General features: G+C 34.8%; 1 protein-coding gene across 1 annotated transcript in view; it reads left to right on the top strand.

The window, feature by feature from the left end:
• LOC136028191 (laminin subunit alpha-like) overlaps nucleotides 1–15,237 on the top strand; it is a 231,253-nt gene that overhangs the window by 91,939 nt on the left and 124,077 nt on the right. The window contains exons 21-22 of the mRNA XM_065705897.1: nucleotides 10,173–10,413; nucleotides 13,694–13,922. Coding sequence (XP_065561969.1) covers nucleotides 10,173–10,413; nucleotides 13,694–13,922 — 470 coding nt within the window. The remainder of the gene's footprint in view (nucleotides 1–10,172; nucleotides 10,414–13,693; nucleotides 13,923–15,237) is intronic.

Genomic DNA, 15,237 nt, shown 5'->3' with positions numbered 1-15,237 from the left:
CTCCCATTGACAACAACTTAGCAAATAGTTTTGACAACTAACTCAGGAATGCGAAAATGTCAGATACTACTTCTTGGTGTTGCAGCAACGATATGTTCTGGCGAGCCTTTTACACTTTTTCTTCCGTGTCAGCAGTAAAGGTTTGTGAAGATTTCTTTGAAGGTGTCTCCATATCTCTATGGTATTAGTTCTCTTAGTAAAGTGTAAATGATAAATTCTTTTGGTAATATTACCTTGTTGTCATTGATCCTTATAAGCTTCTTTATTTAGATTAACTCTGATAGCAGTAATGATAATGCTACCATTCTCGTTAGATGTGTGATGGTTGTTAATGGCTCATGTTATAAATACACTGGTAAGATGGTCAGTTAGCCTGTAAGAACAGTCAAGGAGAAAACTTGATATTCACACTAATACGATGAAGGGATGTCTCTTCCCTGTAGAAATGAGTTTTAATACCTATGAATGCCTTACGCAAGCCTCTACCATATTTGTGTGCATGTTAATTAGAAACTTCTGCTGGGATCTCCCTAAATTAACAACTTGCTACGGGGTAATATAATACATATATTATTTGACCTTCTAGCTAAATTCTTTTACCATTTATAGCTTACTAAGCTAGTTGTCATTTAGACACATGCTTTCCAAGCAAAAGAGCCAACTCCAGCTATCTGAATAGTCTGTATCTTGTAAAAGCAAAATTATTTTGGAACGTAATGGATATGCTTTACAAAGCTTGCTTCAATAAGCAGTTTAAATAATTTCAAAACTGGTTAGAAGTGCTTTTTTTAAGCTAACAGTCGTGTTTCTATAGGCTAATTAATTTTTCTAACAAGTTAGGAAACTGTTTCTTCAGCGTATCTAAAAATTTTCTAAGAGCAAAAAGTAAGGAAGCACAGTTGACACTGATTGGCTGAATGTAAGGGGGACGAAACTTTGGTATGGAAGTTTAGGTGTCAGTTATTGGATTTGAGAATGTGGTGTAGTTTTCAGAAGTTCCAAAGAGGCATTATTACGGATCTTTACCGCTTGATGGGTTTTAAGATCAAGTAGGAATAGGGTAAATTATGTTACTTATTTGCGAAAACATAATATGCAGCAGAAATCTTGGAACCCGGCCCTGGGACTCACCTTTCCCTCCTGCTCATAAATATCTGCCTGAAGTACTACCATTTTTAAAATTGTCGTGTTTGTAGATAATTTTGTTATTTTTGTATCTCATAAGAATTTATTTACGCTTTTTCATAAACTTAACAAAACAATTTTAACTGCGCATGATCATTGTAACAAAATTTGCTGTCACAAAATACGAAAAAAATTCAATATATAATTTTTTTGTGGATTAAATAAAACAATGTTAAGTTGTTTCTTTACTTTAATAATATAGCGTAACTCTTGATGATAATTTTAAGTATTCTGAAGCTTTTTTTTATGAAAATTTGTCGCTTCGAAAAATCAATACAGTATCGCTGAAAATTCCACGAAAATTGCAATTCTTTGGCGTTTATGTTACTTTTTCTCAACTTTCATTCTAAAGGCAATTTATTTTTCTTTGTTGATCCCTATTTCTTCTGCTTTGTCTCTGTTTGGACATCCATGGTTCCTTCATTTTATTAACTCCTTTCAATTTCACAAAATAAAGCGCATTAGGCGAATATTTAACGTTAATTACATAAAAAAAACTAGTTTTTTTAACTGAAAGTAAGGAGCGACATTAAAACTTAAAACGAATAGAAATTACTTCGTATATGAAATGGTTTGTGCCCTCCGCAATCCATCGCTCTTTACGCTAAAGCTTTTTATTGTTTTAAGAAGCAGAATTGTGGCAAAAAGTCAAACTTTAGCGTAAAGAGCGAGGGATTGCGGAGGGGACAACCCATTTCATATACGGAGTAATTTCTGTTCGTTTTAAGTTTTAATGTCGCTCCTTACTTTCAGTTAAAAAACTAGTTTTTTTTTATGTAATTTCTGAACGTTTTTGAATTAATGCATGTTTAATTTTGGCTATCCACACATAAATTATTAAAATTAAATTTGCTTATTAATTCCTTTTTTGGCTAAATGGCTTTCTCTTAGTTTTGATCAGACGATTTTGAGAAATAAGGGATGGGGAAGGAGGCCTAGTTGCCCAGCAATTTTTCGGTTACAAAAAAAGGCAACTATAAATTTTAACTTTAACGATTTTTTTTTATTAGTAAAAAATATACGTAACTTAAGAATTAACTTACGTAACAAACTTTTATATTCTTTAATTTTTATTATGTATATGAGGGGGTTTGTACCCTCGTCAATACCTCGTTCTTTACACTAAATCGTAAGTTTTGTCCCAATTCTTTAAGAATGACCCCTGAATCAGAAAGGCCGTAGAATAAATAGTTGAAATTACTAAAAATACTATAGCATAAAGAGTGAGGTATTTATCTCCTCCTAAATACCTCGCTCTTTATGCTAAAGTATTTTTAGAACCCCTCATATGTGTAATAATCTCTGATCGTTTTAAGTTTCAATGCTACTCTTTACTTTCAATTGAAAAAACTTTTCCATGTTTATTTTTTCATTGTTTTCTTTTATGGTAATTTAAAAAATCCTGCGTCCTTTTCATTGAATTTCTGTTCCCTCATGACATATTTCTCCAAGGAAAGATCCTCTCACATAGCCCCCTCCCCTCAACCCTGCCCACAAAACCAAAATAAATCCCCTGAAAACGACTGTACACTTCCCAATAACCATTATTATATATAAACACTGGTCGAAGTTTGTAACTTGCAGCCCCTCCCCCAGGGACTGTGGGGGAGTAAGTCATTCCCAAAGACATAGTTATTATGGTTTTTGACTATACGGAACAAAATGGCTATCTCAAAATTTTGATCTGTTGACTTTGGAGAAAAATGAGCGTGGGAGGGGGCCTAGGTGCCCTCTAATTTTTTTGGTCACTTAAAAAGGGTACTAGAACTTTTCATTTCCGTTAGAATGAGCCCTCTTGCGACATTCTAGGACCACGTGGTCGATACGATGACCCCTGGGAAAAAAAATAAAAAAAAATAAATACGCACCCGTGATTTGTCTTCTGGCAAAAAATACGAAATTCCACATTTTTTTAGATAGGAGCTTTTGCTTATAGGGTTCTCCGATACCCCGAATGCGATGGTGTGATGTTCGTTAAGATTCTGTGACTTTTAGGGGGGTGTTTCCCCCTATTTTCTAAAATAAGACAAATTTTTTCAGGCTTGTAACTTTTGATGACAAAGACTAAATTTGATGAAACTTATATATTTAAAATCAGCATGAAAATCTGATTCTTTTGATGTATATTTTAGCATCAAAAGTCCGTTTTTTAGAGTTTCGTTTACTATTGAGCCGGGTTGCTCCTTACTACAGTTCGTTACCACGAACTGTTTGATAGCTGATCGTCAGTTATTCACTTTTTTAATTCATCTGATTTATTTTCCATTTATTAGCACAATTTCACCACAACTAACACCATCAACTATGTCAACTATTTGGCGCGTATGTTTTTAGTCAGCTTTCATAAAACTTCCCTCTTTTTAATTAAGACAACCTAGACCCTAATAGCACGATTAGCGTCTAGTTTGTGAATACTGGACCAAAAACTTAAAATTTAATTCCAACCGCCTTTAGAAATTTTGCTAGTTAAAAGTAGTTTTTGCATTTAGTTAGGAAACATGTAGCGGATCTTTCTTAAAATAGCCCTGGAAACCGAAATCCTGAAAATATTTGTTTTAGTTCTGATTTTCTGAGGAAGTAAATACTCAGGATGTAATTCACTGAGGATATAAGCTTTTTTTTATTTCTAGTGTTGTCGCTTTTTCTTGTACTGTCCAATCTAATGGTGATGTAAGTTGTTATTAAGTATGCCATTTGACATCTGAGCTGTTATTTTACTGTAATTTTTGAACTGTTATTGTGCTTTATGTTATATTATTTCTGTTTTTGATGTGAACGAATATTGTCTGTCCATATTTTTGTTAAAAAAAAAATAATATACTAGTTTTGCAAATGGATGTATAATTAGTAAGCCTTCTAAAGTTTCACATTATGTCATGGTTTGTTTGAAATTTCTAAGAAATAGATCCCCTTACATGTTTTTGGGTGAACCTTGTTCACATTTTTTAAATTCGAAGGAAATTTAGCCCCAGTTGTAATTGGTTTTCTTAAGTTTATTTTCTTCCAAAATTAGTCTTGAGCTCAGACTTAAAAAATAAGTCAGTTTAAAATCTTTGCGCAACTTTCTGATTTGTGCAAGGTTGAAAGTGTTAAAAATCTATAAAAGAAATCTTTTAAGCCGTTAAATAGCCAAAAATGTGTAGTATTATGTATATTTTTAAATTTTAGAGAGAAAGAGAAAGGAGATGGGGGAGAGGGCCCAGTCTTCCCCTCCTCTTTCCTAGTCATGTCTTCTATATGTTATAAAATATCAGTCAAACCGTGGTAGAACCATTGGCTCTTTATCTAGTTTACTGATTTTTTTCTTTAAATTGAACCTATTTTAGCTGAGGTAATGTAACAGTTTTAGTATTTAAACACAATCTAATTCAAATACAAAGTGTTTTGTATTTTTAGGTTAATTTAGTCAATTTGCCTTGTTTTTTGTAGGTGGACGTTACTGGTAAAGTTTCTTCACAAGGCTATTATGTCTTTATTGCCCAATATTACCAACCTGATCATCCAGAGGTAAAACTTGATGTAATCCTACAAAATGGTCAGTTTTACGAAGCACACCTACCTCTCAAGCATTGTCCTTCTGTGAGTGGCTGTAGAGCCGTGTTGGAGCAGGCCAATGGTGATTTCAAATTTAACATACTGGAAAGCTTCGTATTTTCTGCTAAAAACCCAACAAATAAAGGTGTATGGCTTGATTATCTTTATGTAGTCCCGGTTAACCAGTACACTCATTTCTTGTTAGAAGAATCTCCTGTTGACTTGACAACCGATTTTTTCAAACACTGCACAAAAAATCAGTACTTCATACTTCCTGAGAATGCTACTGACTTTTGTAAAAGAGCTACATTCACATTAACAACGGAATTTAATAATGGTGCTTTACCTTGTGGATGTGACATTGATGGCTCACTTAGTTTTGAATGTGCTAAATTTGGTGGACAGTGTGAATGCAGACCTAATGTGATCGGACGCCAATGTACTAGATGCAAAACAGGATATTATGGGTTTCCTGATTGTAAAATATGTGACTGTCCTAGTACTGCATACTGTGAACCAACAACTGGCCAGTGTATTTGTCCACCCCACGTGACAGGACCTCGATGTGATCGTTGTGAACCCCTTCATTATGGTTATGACCCTCTTATTGGCTGTGAGGCCTGTGAATGTAATCCACTCGGAGTATATGACGGAAACCTCCAATGTGACCTTGAAAATGGACAGTGTGACTGTAAGCAAAATGTTGTTGGCAGAATTTGTGACAGATGTGAATCAGGCTATTGGGCTTTTCCACAGTGTCAGCTTTGCAACTGTGATGTCCGTGGCACTTTACCGGGTATATGTAATCAAGATACTGCCGAATGCTTCTGCAAAGAAAATGTTGTAGGATCTTCTTGTGACCTCCCAGTTCCTGGCGCTTTTAACTTGTTAGAAAGTAATCCAAATGGAGCAACAAAATGTTTTTGCTTCGGTAAAGCCACTATTTGCAATAGTGCACCTCTCTTCTGGAATCAGGAGGTTAATATGGAAGGCTGGTCTAGTTCTGCATTCTTGTTCCAACAAGGAATGATGCATTCTAGGTGAGTTACTTTCTTTCATTAATTATTTATATATAAAATTTTATAAATTATGTGAAAAAGACAAAAAAGGGAAGAATCTTTCCTATATTTTTCTTCCATTAGCCTAGCAAGCAGTTGGAAAGCGTATTTAATTTTTTAAGCTGCTGAAAATATTTTTAAACTTGAGTCTTATCATAGCTTTAATTTGGGGATGGAGCACTCAACCTTTGAAAAAGTACTGTTGAATAACTGAACAATACATAGTTTTTCGTATTTTTTCTCTTCTATCCGTGCGGGAAGGGTGAGGGGGAGTACCCCCATCCATGTCTCAGGAGTGGCCTTGCTCAAAATTTTCGAAAAGATTGCTGGTAGCATTAGCTTTAATGTGGGAAGAGAGAAAAGGAATAAAATACCGTATTTCTGAATTTTTCTAAGCTCCATTGGGTGATCGGATAAATTGAAACATTTAAGCGTATAGCAGCCCTTCTTCATGGTGAATAAATAGGCACCTCCTCACTAGAGGAAGTGGTTGAAACACACAATGCAGTGCTGTGTATTGTATCATGAGATTGAAATCTTGTAGATGGAGGACATTATTAATGAGAATTAAAGCATTAATTCTTGTTTGAATCAAAGATATAAAAGGTTCTTTTTGTTAAATTTCTTTTTATTGTCCAAATGATAATGCAATCATTTTTACTAATTTTTTATTCAGGTCGAAAGCCTGGGCAAGTAGAGAGGTAACGAAAACTTGGTCCCAAGCATTGTAAGTACAATGTATTGTGGGATCTCTAGTTCTGATTGTGATCTTAATAGAGGTTGTGCTTCAACTGGCGTTTTGCTCTGGAACGTTGCGGATATTTGCCACATAAAACAGTTTAGAAGAAAACGCTTGTTGAAACGAAATCTTGACCAAGCACACATGATGATTCTGTTTAATCAAGAGTAAGCTCAACTTTCAATTAAACTTACTAAATAATATGTTTTTTTAATCCTTTATTTATAATTTAAGCAAAATTACTGTTATTCCAGCATAAGGATTTTTTTTTTTTTTTTTTTTTTGCTCATGCACCTTGATCATATAAGATTCAATTTGTATTATTATTATTATTATTATTATTATTTTTTAGATCTTCGGATGTCAGTGTAGAGCAATTTGACCTCACCATACGAGCAGTCTTAATTGATTGGCTCCCAGAGATGGGTGTATTTTATTTCTCTGCTCCCCAGTCTTATCTTGGGAACAAATTGTCATCTTATGGAGGTTTACTCAACTACACAGTTGTATTTGTGGAAGGACCAAGGAGTAAGTAGATCTCCCTTTTTTTATAGTTTAGGTATCGAATAGAGTTTATAGATTCGCTGGAAATTGTTTTTCTGCATTTTTGTTTTTACCCAAAATATCCTTTTTTTACTCGCAGTTAAAGTGAATTTTAGTTGAATCATTAGCTTGAAACTTGAGCTTTCGTTTAAAACACATTCTGAGATCAAATTTGCTTTTGTGAGGTCTTTAACGTCGACCTAAAAAAAAAGAATCCCGCTTAGTTTGAATCTTAAGAGTAAAATTCAAACTCTAAACGTGCAGAATTTACCCAAGATAAAGAGTAAGCTGTGATACCTAAGAATTCTATGGCTTTCTTTAGTAGATTGACCACTTTACTGAAAACACAGAAGAGCTACTAAAGTAGTATTCAGAACTCCAACTTTGCATGTCTAATGTCAAGGTAATGTTTTCTTGTCTCTAATAATTCTAAAAGCAATGGGTCATTTGTATATATTCTATTATGCTGTTTTGTTGGGTAAGTGACAATGCTGTATCCAGGGTGGGTGTTTAAAAAAAATGGGGGGAATTTTGACTCCTTGAAAATGGTGGTGGATTGAAATGAAAAGGGCACCCTTGGAATCAGCAATATCTAAAACTCCAACCATTCTTCCTCCCCTCTCTCTCTTTTTGAAAAACAATTGCCATGAAAAGGTAAAAGGCGAATTATACACATAAAAGGAAAAGAAATATACTTATGAAAAATGGCAATTCTAAAGAAAAAAAAGATGGGGATTATTATTAATGAAAATTTACAACCTAAAACCGAAAGTTATAATGAGGGATGAATCCAAAGTTAAGACGAGCCAGAAGTAAGGGTGGTGCTACCACCTCTCAAACTGCCCTTGTATTGTCTCTGGGGAGTAAACTTAAGAGAATATAGCAAAATATGTTGAGGGGATTGAGTCTTAACCTAAATATTCTCTTAAAGTCTAATGTTTTTGACAAATTTGTTGGTATTAGGGTGATTGTTATACAAGAACCGATCTTCATAATGATGATGAAAGTGTTAAAATTACCACATCATACTCTTGATGAAAATCCGCGTAGATACTGCACTGGATCATAAAATGTGACGATTCCACTGATGGTCATTCATTTGTGACAAATAGATAGGTAATAGTAAGAATTTAAGTAAGTTAATTAAATCGTGAACGAAACTTGGATTAAAATGAAGGTGAATATAAACGAACATCTAATGAACATTGTCTACAGTTTGACTTACTTGACTTGCTTGAGGTCTCCTGTCGGGAGCTGTTCGGGGTAGAGAGTGATGTCAGCCTCCTCCATCCGCTTTGGTACAGTGCGAGCGTTTGCGCTCTGCTTGGTCTGATGCTTGTCATCGCTAGGAAATCGAATAGTCTGTCGAACCATCGTTTCTGGGGTCGATCTTGCGGTCGCTTCTAACTGGTTTTCGTAGGATCAAAGTCAAAGATCGTCTTTGTGGGTAAGTGCAGGGGCATTCCAAGTAGAAATCCAATCATAGTAAGGTACGCTCGCCTGGTTGGGTTGAAAACCGAGACTGTTTGATGAGCTGCAACAGCTTCTCGTTGGTCACGAATTCGAGTCAACTTTGACCTTTGATCCTTTTCAGACTCTTCGACTAGAATACATTGATGGTTGGGGTTGCGGCTGATGCATGCCATGTCTCAGTTTCGTGAAACATTACAGAACCGACCAAGGCGTTGAAAAATCCGCAGTTTAGGTGAACGAGTCAGGATATTGGACGACCATAATTTGAACTGTATAGCTACAGCTGTTTCTTTTCTTTCCTTTTTTTATAACAAGATAGCGGAATATCGCGGAAATCTATGACTTTAAACTTCTGAAACTAATATCTTCTGTGCTGCCTTTTCATTTAAAATAGAATCAAAGAGACTAAAATTCCTATGTAACTTTTGCACAACAACAAATAATAGCTACGATGTAATGTATTGCATTGTCTATTTGTATAGTAATTCAACTATCTTTATTAGAAATGATTAATTCCTTATTGTCTCTTAGCCTTTTTTTCTTTTTAAAATTTTCGAAGGTTGGTATATCCTACCATTTATCTTACTAAGTTAGTAAGCTTTTAGATGTCCTTGTAATTTTTTAATCTTCTGGCTTAGCCTTTCCTGAATAATTTTCCTAGACTCTAGTGTTTGCCTGCGAATGGGTAAAACTCCAAATTAAGTCGTGAGTCCTAACTGGACTAATCTATATCCGTAGATGCTCACTTTAAGCTATGTACGTTGTCAGCCTACAACTGACCAGTTAGGTTCTTTGAGCAGCTAGGCGGGCTTGCAAACTCATTGCTCGTTCTAACTGGTGGGTGTCAACATTTTTTGAAAAAAGTTGAAATCTTCAAACTGACTGTATGGCTTGGTTTTAACGAAATAAGCCATCCATCCCCAAGGAAAAAAGTCCTTAAAAGATTATGTAACGTAAATCTTTAACGTTACATTTATGGATACGAACGAAGAGTGGATAATACTAATCATAGATCAGTATGTTGAAAGTGTAAACAAAACACATACACACACATACAAAGCTTAACGTAAAAAACAGACATTAAACATTAGTAATGCTACAAGAATCCCGTAAAAACAAACACATCGCATTAGCTGCACGTGTTACCTAATCTTCCCGATTAACATCGAACCTGCAAATACCCATCACCCTAACCGTGTGATAAGATTTCGCTCCGATTATTACATGTGTAATGATTCGTATATTAGCATTACAAAAGGTCTTTTAAATATTTATATGACGGGGTGGTTTCCCCAGGAAAGTAACTCATTAATCATTCTCGTTAACAGGAAAGTAACTCGTTAATTATTTTAACTGCTGAGAGGTAAGATCGTGTCTGAGAGCAGGAGCAGTGACCATTCTCCATATTATGTTTAAAAATGTAAATATTGTGCTCCTCGATATCCAAGAATGGATTGTGATGTTTTAATTATGTTTAATTTATTCATTTTTGTTTTTTCAAAGAATCCGTTGATAAACCCATCGAACATTGAACCATTTTTTTTACAGTCGAAAATCAGATTAATTTTTTTTAAAAGCCTAGAACACACAACTTGTTTTGTAGTAAAAGATTTGATGGCATTCATGATTTCATTTTTTAGGTTCAGCTATTGAAGCACCAGACATAATTTTTACCGGGGGTACAAATTTAACCCTAGTCCATTCAATGCCAAAATCTATTGTACCAGGTGTACCGACGAATGTACTTGTAGAGCTAACAGAACATAACTTCGTATTGCCATCAGGTCTTCCCGTCAGTAGGGAACAATTCATGATTCTCCTACACCGTCTTGAAGGCATTTATATAAGAGGAAGTTATTTTGAGCCTATTCGGGAAGTTAGGTAAGTAAGCACATTTTATGTTTTGTTTCTACAAAAATTCTTAAAAACCAACATTGCCACATTTATCTCTACAATGACGGTAAAGTGTTTGAAATGAAAGATCAAGCTTTCATTTCTTCTTTGAAGAATGGTATCATTGTTGTTGTGTTTATGTGAAATCTTTGTTGGTATACCTTTTGTCACTAACTTGGGCTCAATTTTTTTCTCGTCACCTTTTTCTCATTCATCTGCGAAGTGATTTTGACCGGGACATTAAGCTTAATAAAGTTTATTCATTATTAAATAATTAAAAAATGACAATCCTAAGCAGCATGTATCAAAAACTACTAGAAATAATTATGGGGCTTTTATTATGACAGATAAGCCATTCTATCTTTTAAGTTAATTAATTAATTTATTATATAAATAATTATACATTTTAACAAAGGATAGACAGTTTTGTTTTGTTTTTACGGCTTTCTTTCACAGCTGAAACCTAAGGGAGGATCAGTGCTTCCTGCTTTCCCCCTAGGCCTGAAAGATGCTGCCGTGTAGAAGATTGTAGTCATCAGTATTGCTTATCGAGTTTAGAGTTGGGAATCGTAATGCATTTTTGTACTGAAGCCTTATGCTTGGCTCTGATAAATTCCGGCATAACTTCGCATGCAAATCAAACGTGTTTTTTTCTTCTAATTAGGTTTCCTTAGGGAAACCTAATTAGAATTCTGTCTTATAAGAAATAAGAGTTATGGAATTCCTAAGCCAACTTCGATTAAAAATGAAAATAAATAATTTTCATCTATTGTAAAAATTCGTAGTTCGGAAATTTTTATTTCCTAGAGATGGCAGTATGTGGTGCAGCTCAGTACGAAAACTGATTTGTGCTTCTAAATCTTGTTATCTGGTGGGAACCAAGAATCATTCTGAAGAACGCAATGGAAATACTCAATTGTAAGCTGCGCTATCTCACCACTCGACTGCCATGAAAGTCGAAAATCCAACTTTAATGGCATGATGAAAGTCGTAATCATCTGCGACACTTTCGAATTTAACAAAGAAGATTGCGTTTCTGAATTTTATTGTGAAAATCACAGATTATGAATTTCGGACTCAACCCAACAGTTTAAATGCTTGGTTGTCACTTATACATTTTAAATATGCATAAAGATCATGCAAAATTCTTCCTTCCAATTTTCACATCCAGTGTGTTAATATTTGAGAAGAGGTAATTTTTTTTTTCGCATGCCAAAAGCGATGGAGGTTGAAAAATTTCAACTGTTGCTCCTTAAGAAATGTGCAATATCTGCAATAAACATTTTGCAAATAATAAATTAAAAAATGTCAAATTAAAAAAAAAAAATGAGTAGACACTTTACGTGATTTATATTCGGTTGGCATTTAGTTTCATTTAGAACCTAGCATGAATTGCAGAAATGCAGCAATCTTCATTCTTCAACATGATCAAAGCTGATTTTTTTCGCCTTTGATTATAAACGGCTTAGGAAATATTTCTTTAAAATAGGACGATTATAGCTTTTTTTGCTAGTAAATGTAAATAAACTAGATGGCATGCTGTGTTGAATGCCTAAATCGCACAGCTTTGATAATAATACAGTTATGAAAACTCCTATCTTGCCGATGAGAAGCTTTTGGTACAGAGCTCCGAACTTGGCGCTTCCTCCAAGCCCGCGCTCCGACATATAGATCGTACTACAACACCATAGGCGGGAACGCAATTGGCATCTAATTGGTATCTAAGCTGTGGATTGCTCCGACTTTTAGATTCAGACTGCCAGTTTCCTGTCTCCAGCCGGTAGCATCGCTACCGCGCACTTTGCCCCAAAAATAAATCGAGTTTTCATTGCTGTCTTGGTGTCTAAGCTGTGCTAAATCGGAACTAAACTTCAGTGTGAATGGTGTATCTCTTTTCATTAGCTTGAATAAATCCAAGTTCACATAGAAAAAAAATCTGCTATAGTTACCATTTGTGAATCGCATCAGTAAGTTTACTTACCTTAATGATCACCTACAAGTGTTTCTTCTATAGCTGTTGTTGTTGTGTGGGTTAAAAATCTAGATGACAGTTTACATGGTGTTGTATGGGTTTATTACCTAAATTACCTTTAAAATAAGCGTTTAAACAGCTCTCTATGAAGTTCCAATCCTACAAAGAGTAGAGTGGAGTAGTGGAGAAAAAAAAGAAAAAGGACACATCAATGCTACCCTTGCAAAAAGTGATCTTCCTTGTTGTTCAAGCCAGAGGATTTTAAGTCTCAGGGTTTTCGGCCATGGCGATTTAAACGGTGTATTTTTTCCGTTCCTATGCCATTTTTAGGAACTTCAGGCTACTTTTTGAAATTATTTTGAATTTGTTTTGAAAATAACATTTTACTATTAAGACTAATTTAGACAATGGTTACCATTCCTGAGTAAGCTAGAAATGGCAATTTTTTTTAACTTGCCAGTTTTTTTTTATTAAACGTGTTTTTTAATTTTTGGTTACTATGGGCCGTGGTTCGTCCTTTACTAGGTTGCAGCTTCTGCTGCAACCATGACATATAATAATAAAAGATATTGAACTGTGCAAGCAGGTAAAGAGCGACTAATACGAATGTTGGCAACAATGCTATAATAGAGCATTTATAATAATAGACCTCAAAACACAGTGTTTGCTTGGAATGAAAATTACGCAAAAGAATAAGCACAAGGAACTTGCCAAAAAAATTTTGTGTGCACTCTATTATAAATTAATCAGTTTCTAGATGGTTTCTTATGTATAAGAAAGGCGGACCAAGAGTAACAGCTTGGATGAATCCTCCTACAAATTTCTCGCAATTTTTTTCATTTAACTTTCCTTTCTCTCCCACCCCCATGAAAAGTAATCACACCTTAGACTTTGCTTACAATTATAAAGATCATCCGTATACGAATGGGGACGGGGTTGTTTATTCCGACTTGATTTGAAGAACTGACGCTATGACTATTTGATGTCACTGTTACGACTATATTTGTTTTTAATTTATTTTCAAATTTTACATGACAATAAATACGATACATAAAAGTGGACTTTTTTTTCCAAGGTTTGCAAAAGTTAGACAAATTTAGACAAACTTAAACCGTTTTGATAGCATTTAATTTTATAGTCCATTTTAAACCATTTTGATCTCAAACTTGTCTAATGACAAGAATTCTTATCGTCAAATTTGTCTCATCTAAAAAGTAAAATGTTTAAAGGAGTGTAGTGTGTGATAGCCCAGAATGAATTTCGAAATTTTGTGTATGTCCTGTATCCTTGTTTCAGGATTACAAGGTTTTCCATGAACATAGCAACAGAAGACTACGAGCTAAACCTTGAACCAGCTTATAGTGTGGAAAAGTGCAATTGTCCAGTAAACTACCTGGGTCTGTCTTGTGAAGATTGTGCCCCTGGCTACTTTCGTGCTCAAACAGGTCCGTTTGGAGGGTTCTGCGTACCTTGTCAGTGCAATGGACATGCTGATACCTGCGATGTTGATACAGGAAAATGTTTCGTAAGTTTTACAGCAGTTTAGACCAAGTTGGGTCCAAGGGGCTCCATCGTGTTAGAGCTAAAAAAGAGCGCGTAAAAAATCTCAAAAGCATGCTAGTACATGCATTTTTTCAAGGACTTCGTATCATTCTGTCATTATTTCAAATTTATGTACGATATTATAGTACAAAAGAAAGATAGTTAAGCTAACAATCAACTTTAATGATTGTCTCACTTCTAATTTAATGACATCGATTAAAGATTATATAAATGGCACGAGTAACTTATATAAAATTGTGTACGCTATCTTGTATCTCCTTTAAGTTCGGATTCCATGGGGTTTTTTGTCGCCTCCATCTGCTTCAGCCTTTGATCCTTGCAAATATAGCCTTAAGATCAAAGGGCAATAGCCTTAGCCTTAGGATCTAAATAGCCTTAGCCGTATAGCCCTACCCGTATCTAAATAGCCCTACCGGTACGAGCCTTAGCTGTCTTATACCGGTCGCTTCACTCGCTACGGTCAACGGCTCAAGCCTTCGCCACGTGCACAAGGTAATTATGACGTCATTTTAAGCACAATTCCCTGTATTTTTTAAATTTTTTATCCATGATTTATATAAACTAACCAGTTTCAATTCTCACGGTTCGCACATCATTCTGTAAAAATTCCACAATAGGAGCTATAATGAAGGCACAGTAGGTTTTATGTAGTTGTTGCTGGTGTTTATAGTAATTCTATAGTATCGACGTAATATGGCCTCGAATCAACGTAGCGTTTTACATAAAAATTATGTGTTATGAACTTTCATCTTGGCATTTTCAGTAACTCAAAGATCTTATAATAACAAAATATTACGAAAATCGTATAAAAGTTCAAAATGCGGTATGTGGTCGTCAATTTATAAATCAAGGCACAAATTACAAAGAACAAAGGAATTTTATAGCTGATAATGATTCTAAATGTTATTTACAGACAGAAAAACGACAATTATTACAAGTTATCATTAGAATAAGAGGACTTAAAATTTTCGTTTTTACCCGTGAGAAAAGGCGCGTCAAATTTCGAAATCGGCGCTATGAAAAAAACTTCTATGATGATAATCTTCTTTACACTGAGAGGTAGCTAATTATTACTAAATTAAAAAGAGTTTTTTTCAACTAAAGGGCAATATTCAACACTAAACGTGCAGAACTCAGGTAATAAGACAGACTTAAACCAAGCAGAAATAACTATGAATGAAGCAATTACACGTGAAATATGCATAAACTTACGGTAAAAAAAATACAGTAGCGGATCCAGGGGGGCTAGGGAAACCATGCTCTCCCCCAAGATTTTC

The sequence above is a fragment of the Artemia franciscana genome, chromosome 6 (genome assembly GCF_032884065.1).
Source record: "Artemia franciscana chromosome 6, ASM3288406v1, whole genome shotgun sequence".
NCBI lineage: Eukaryota > Metazoa > Arthropoda > Branchiopoda > Anostraca > Artemiidae > Artemia > Artemia franciscana.
This window is presented reverse-complemented; position numbering and strand designations above follow the sequence as displayed.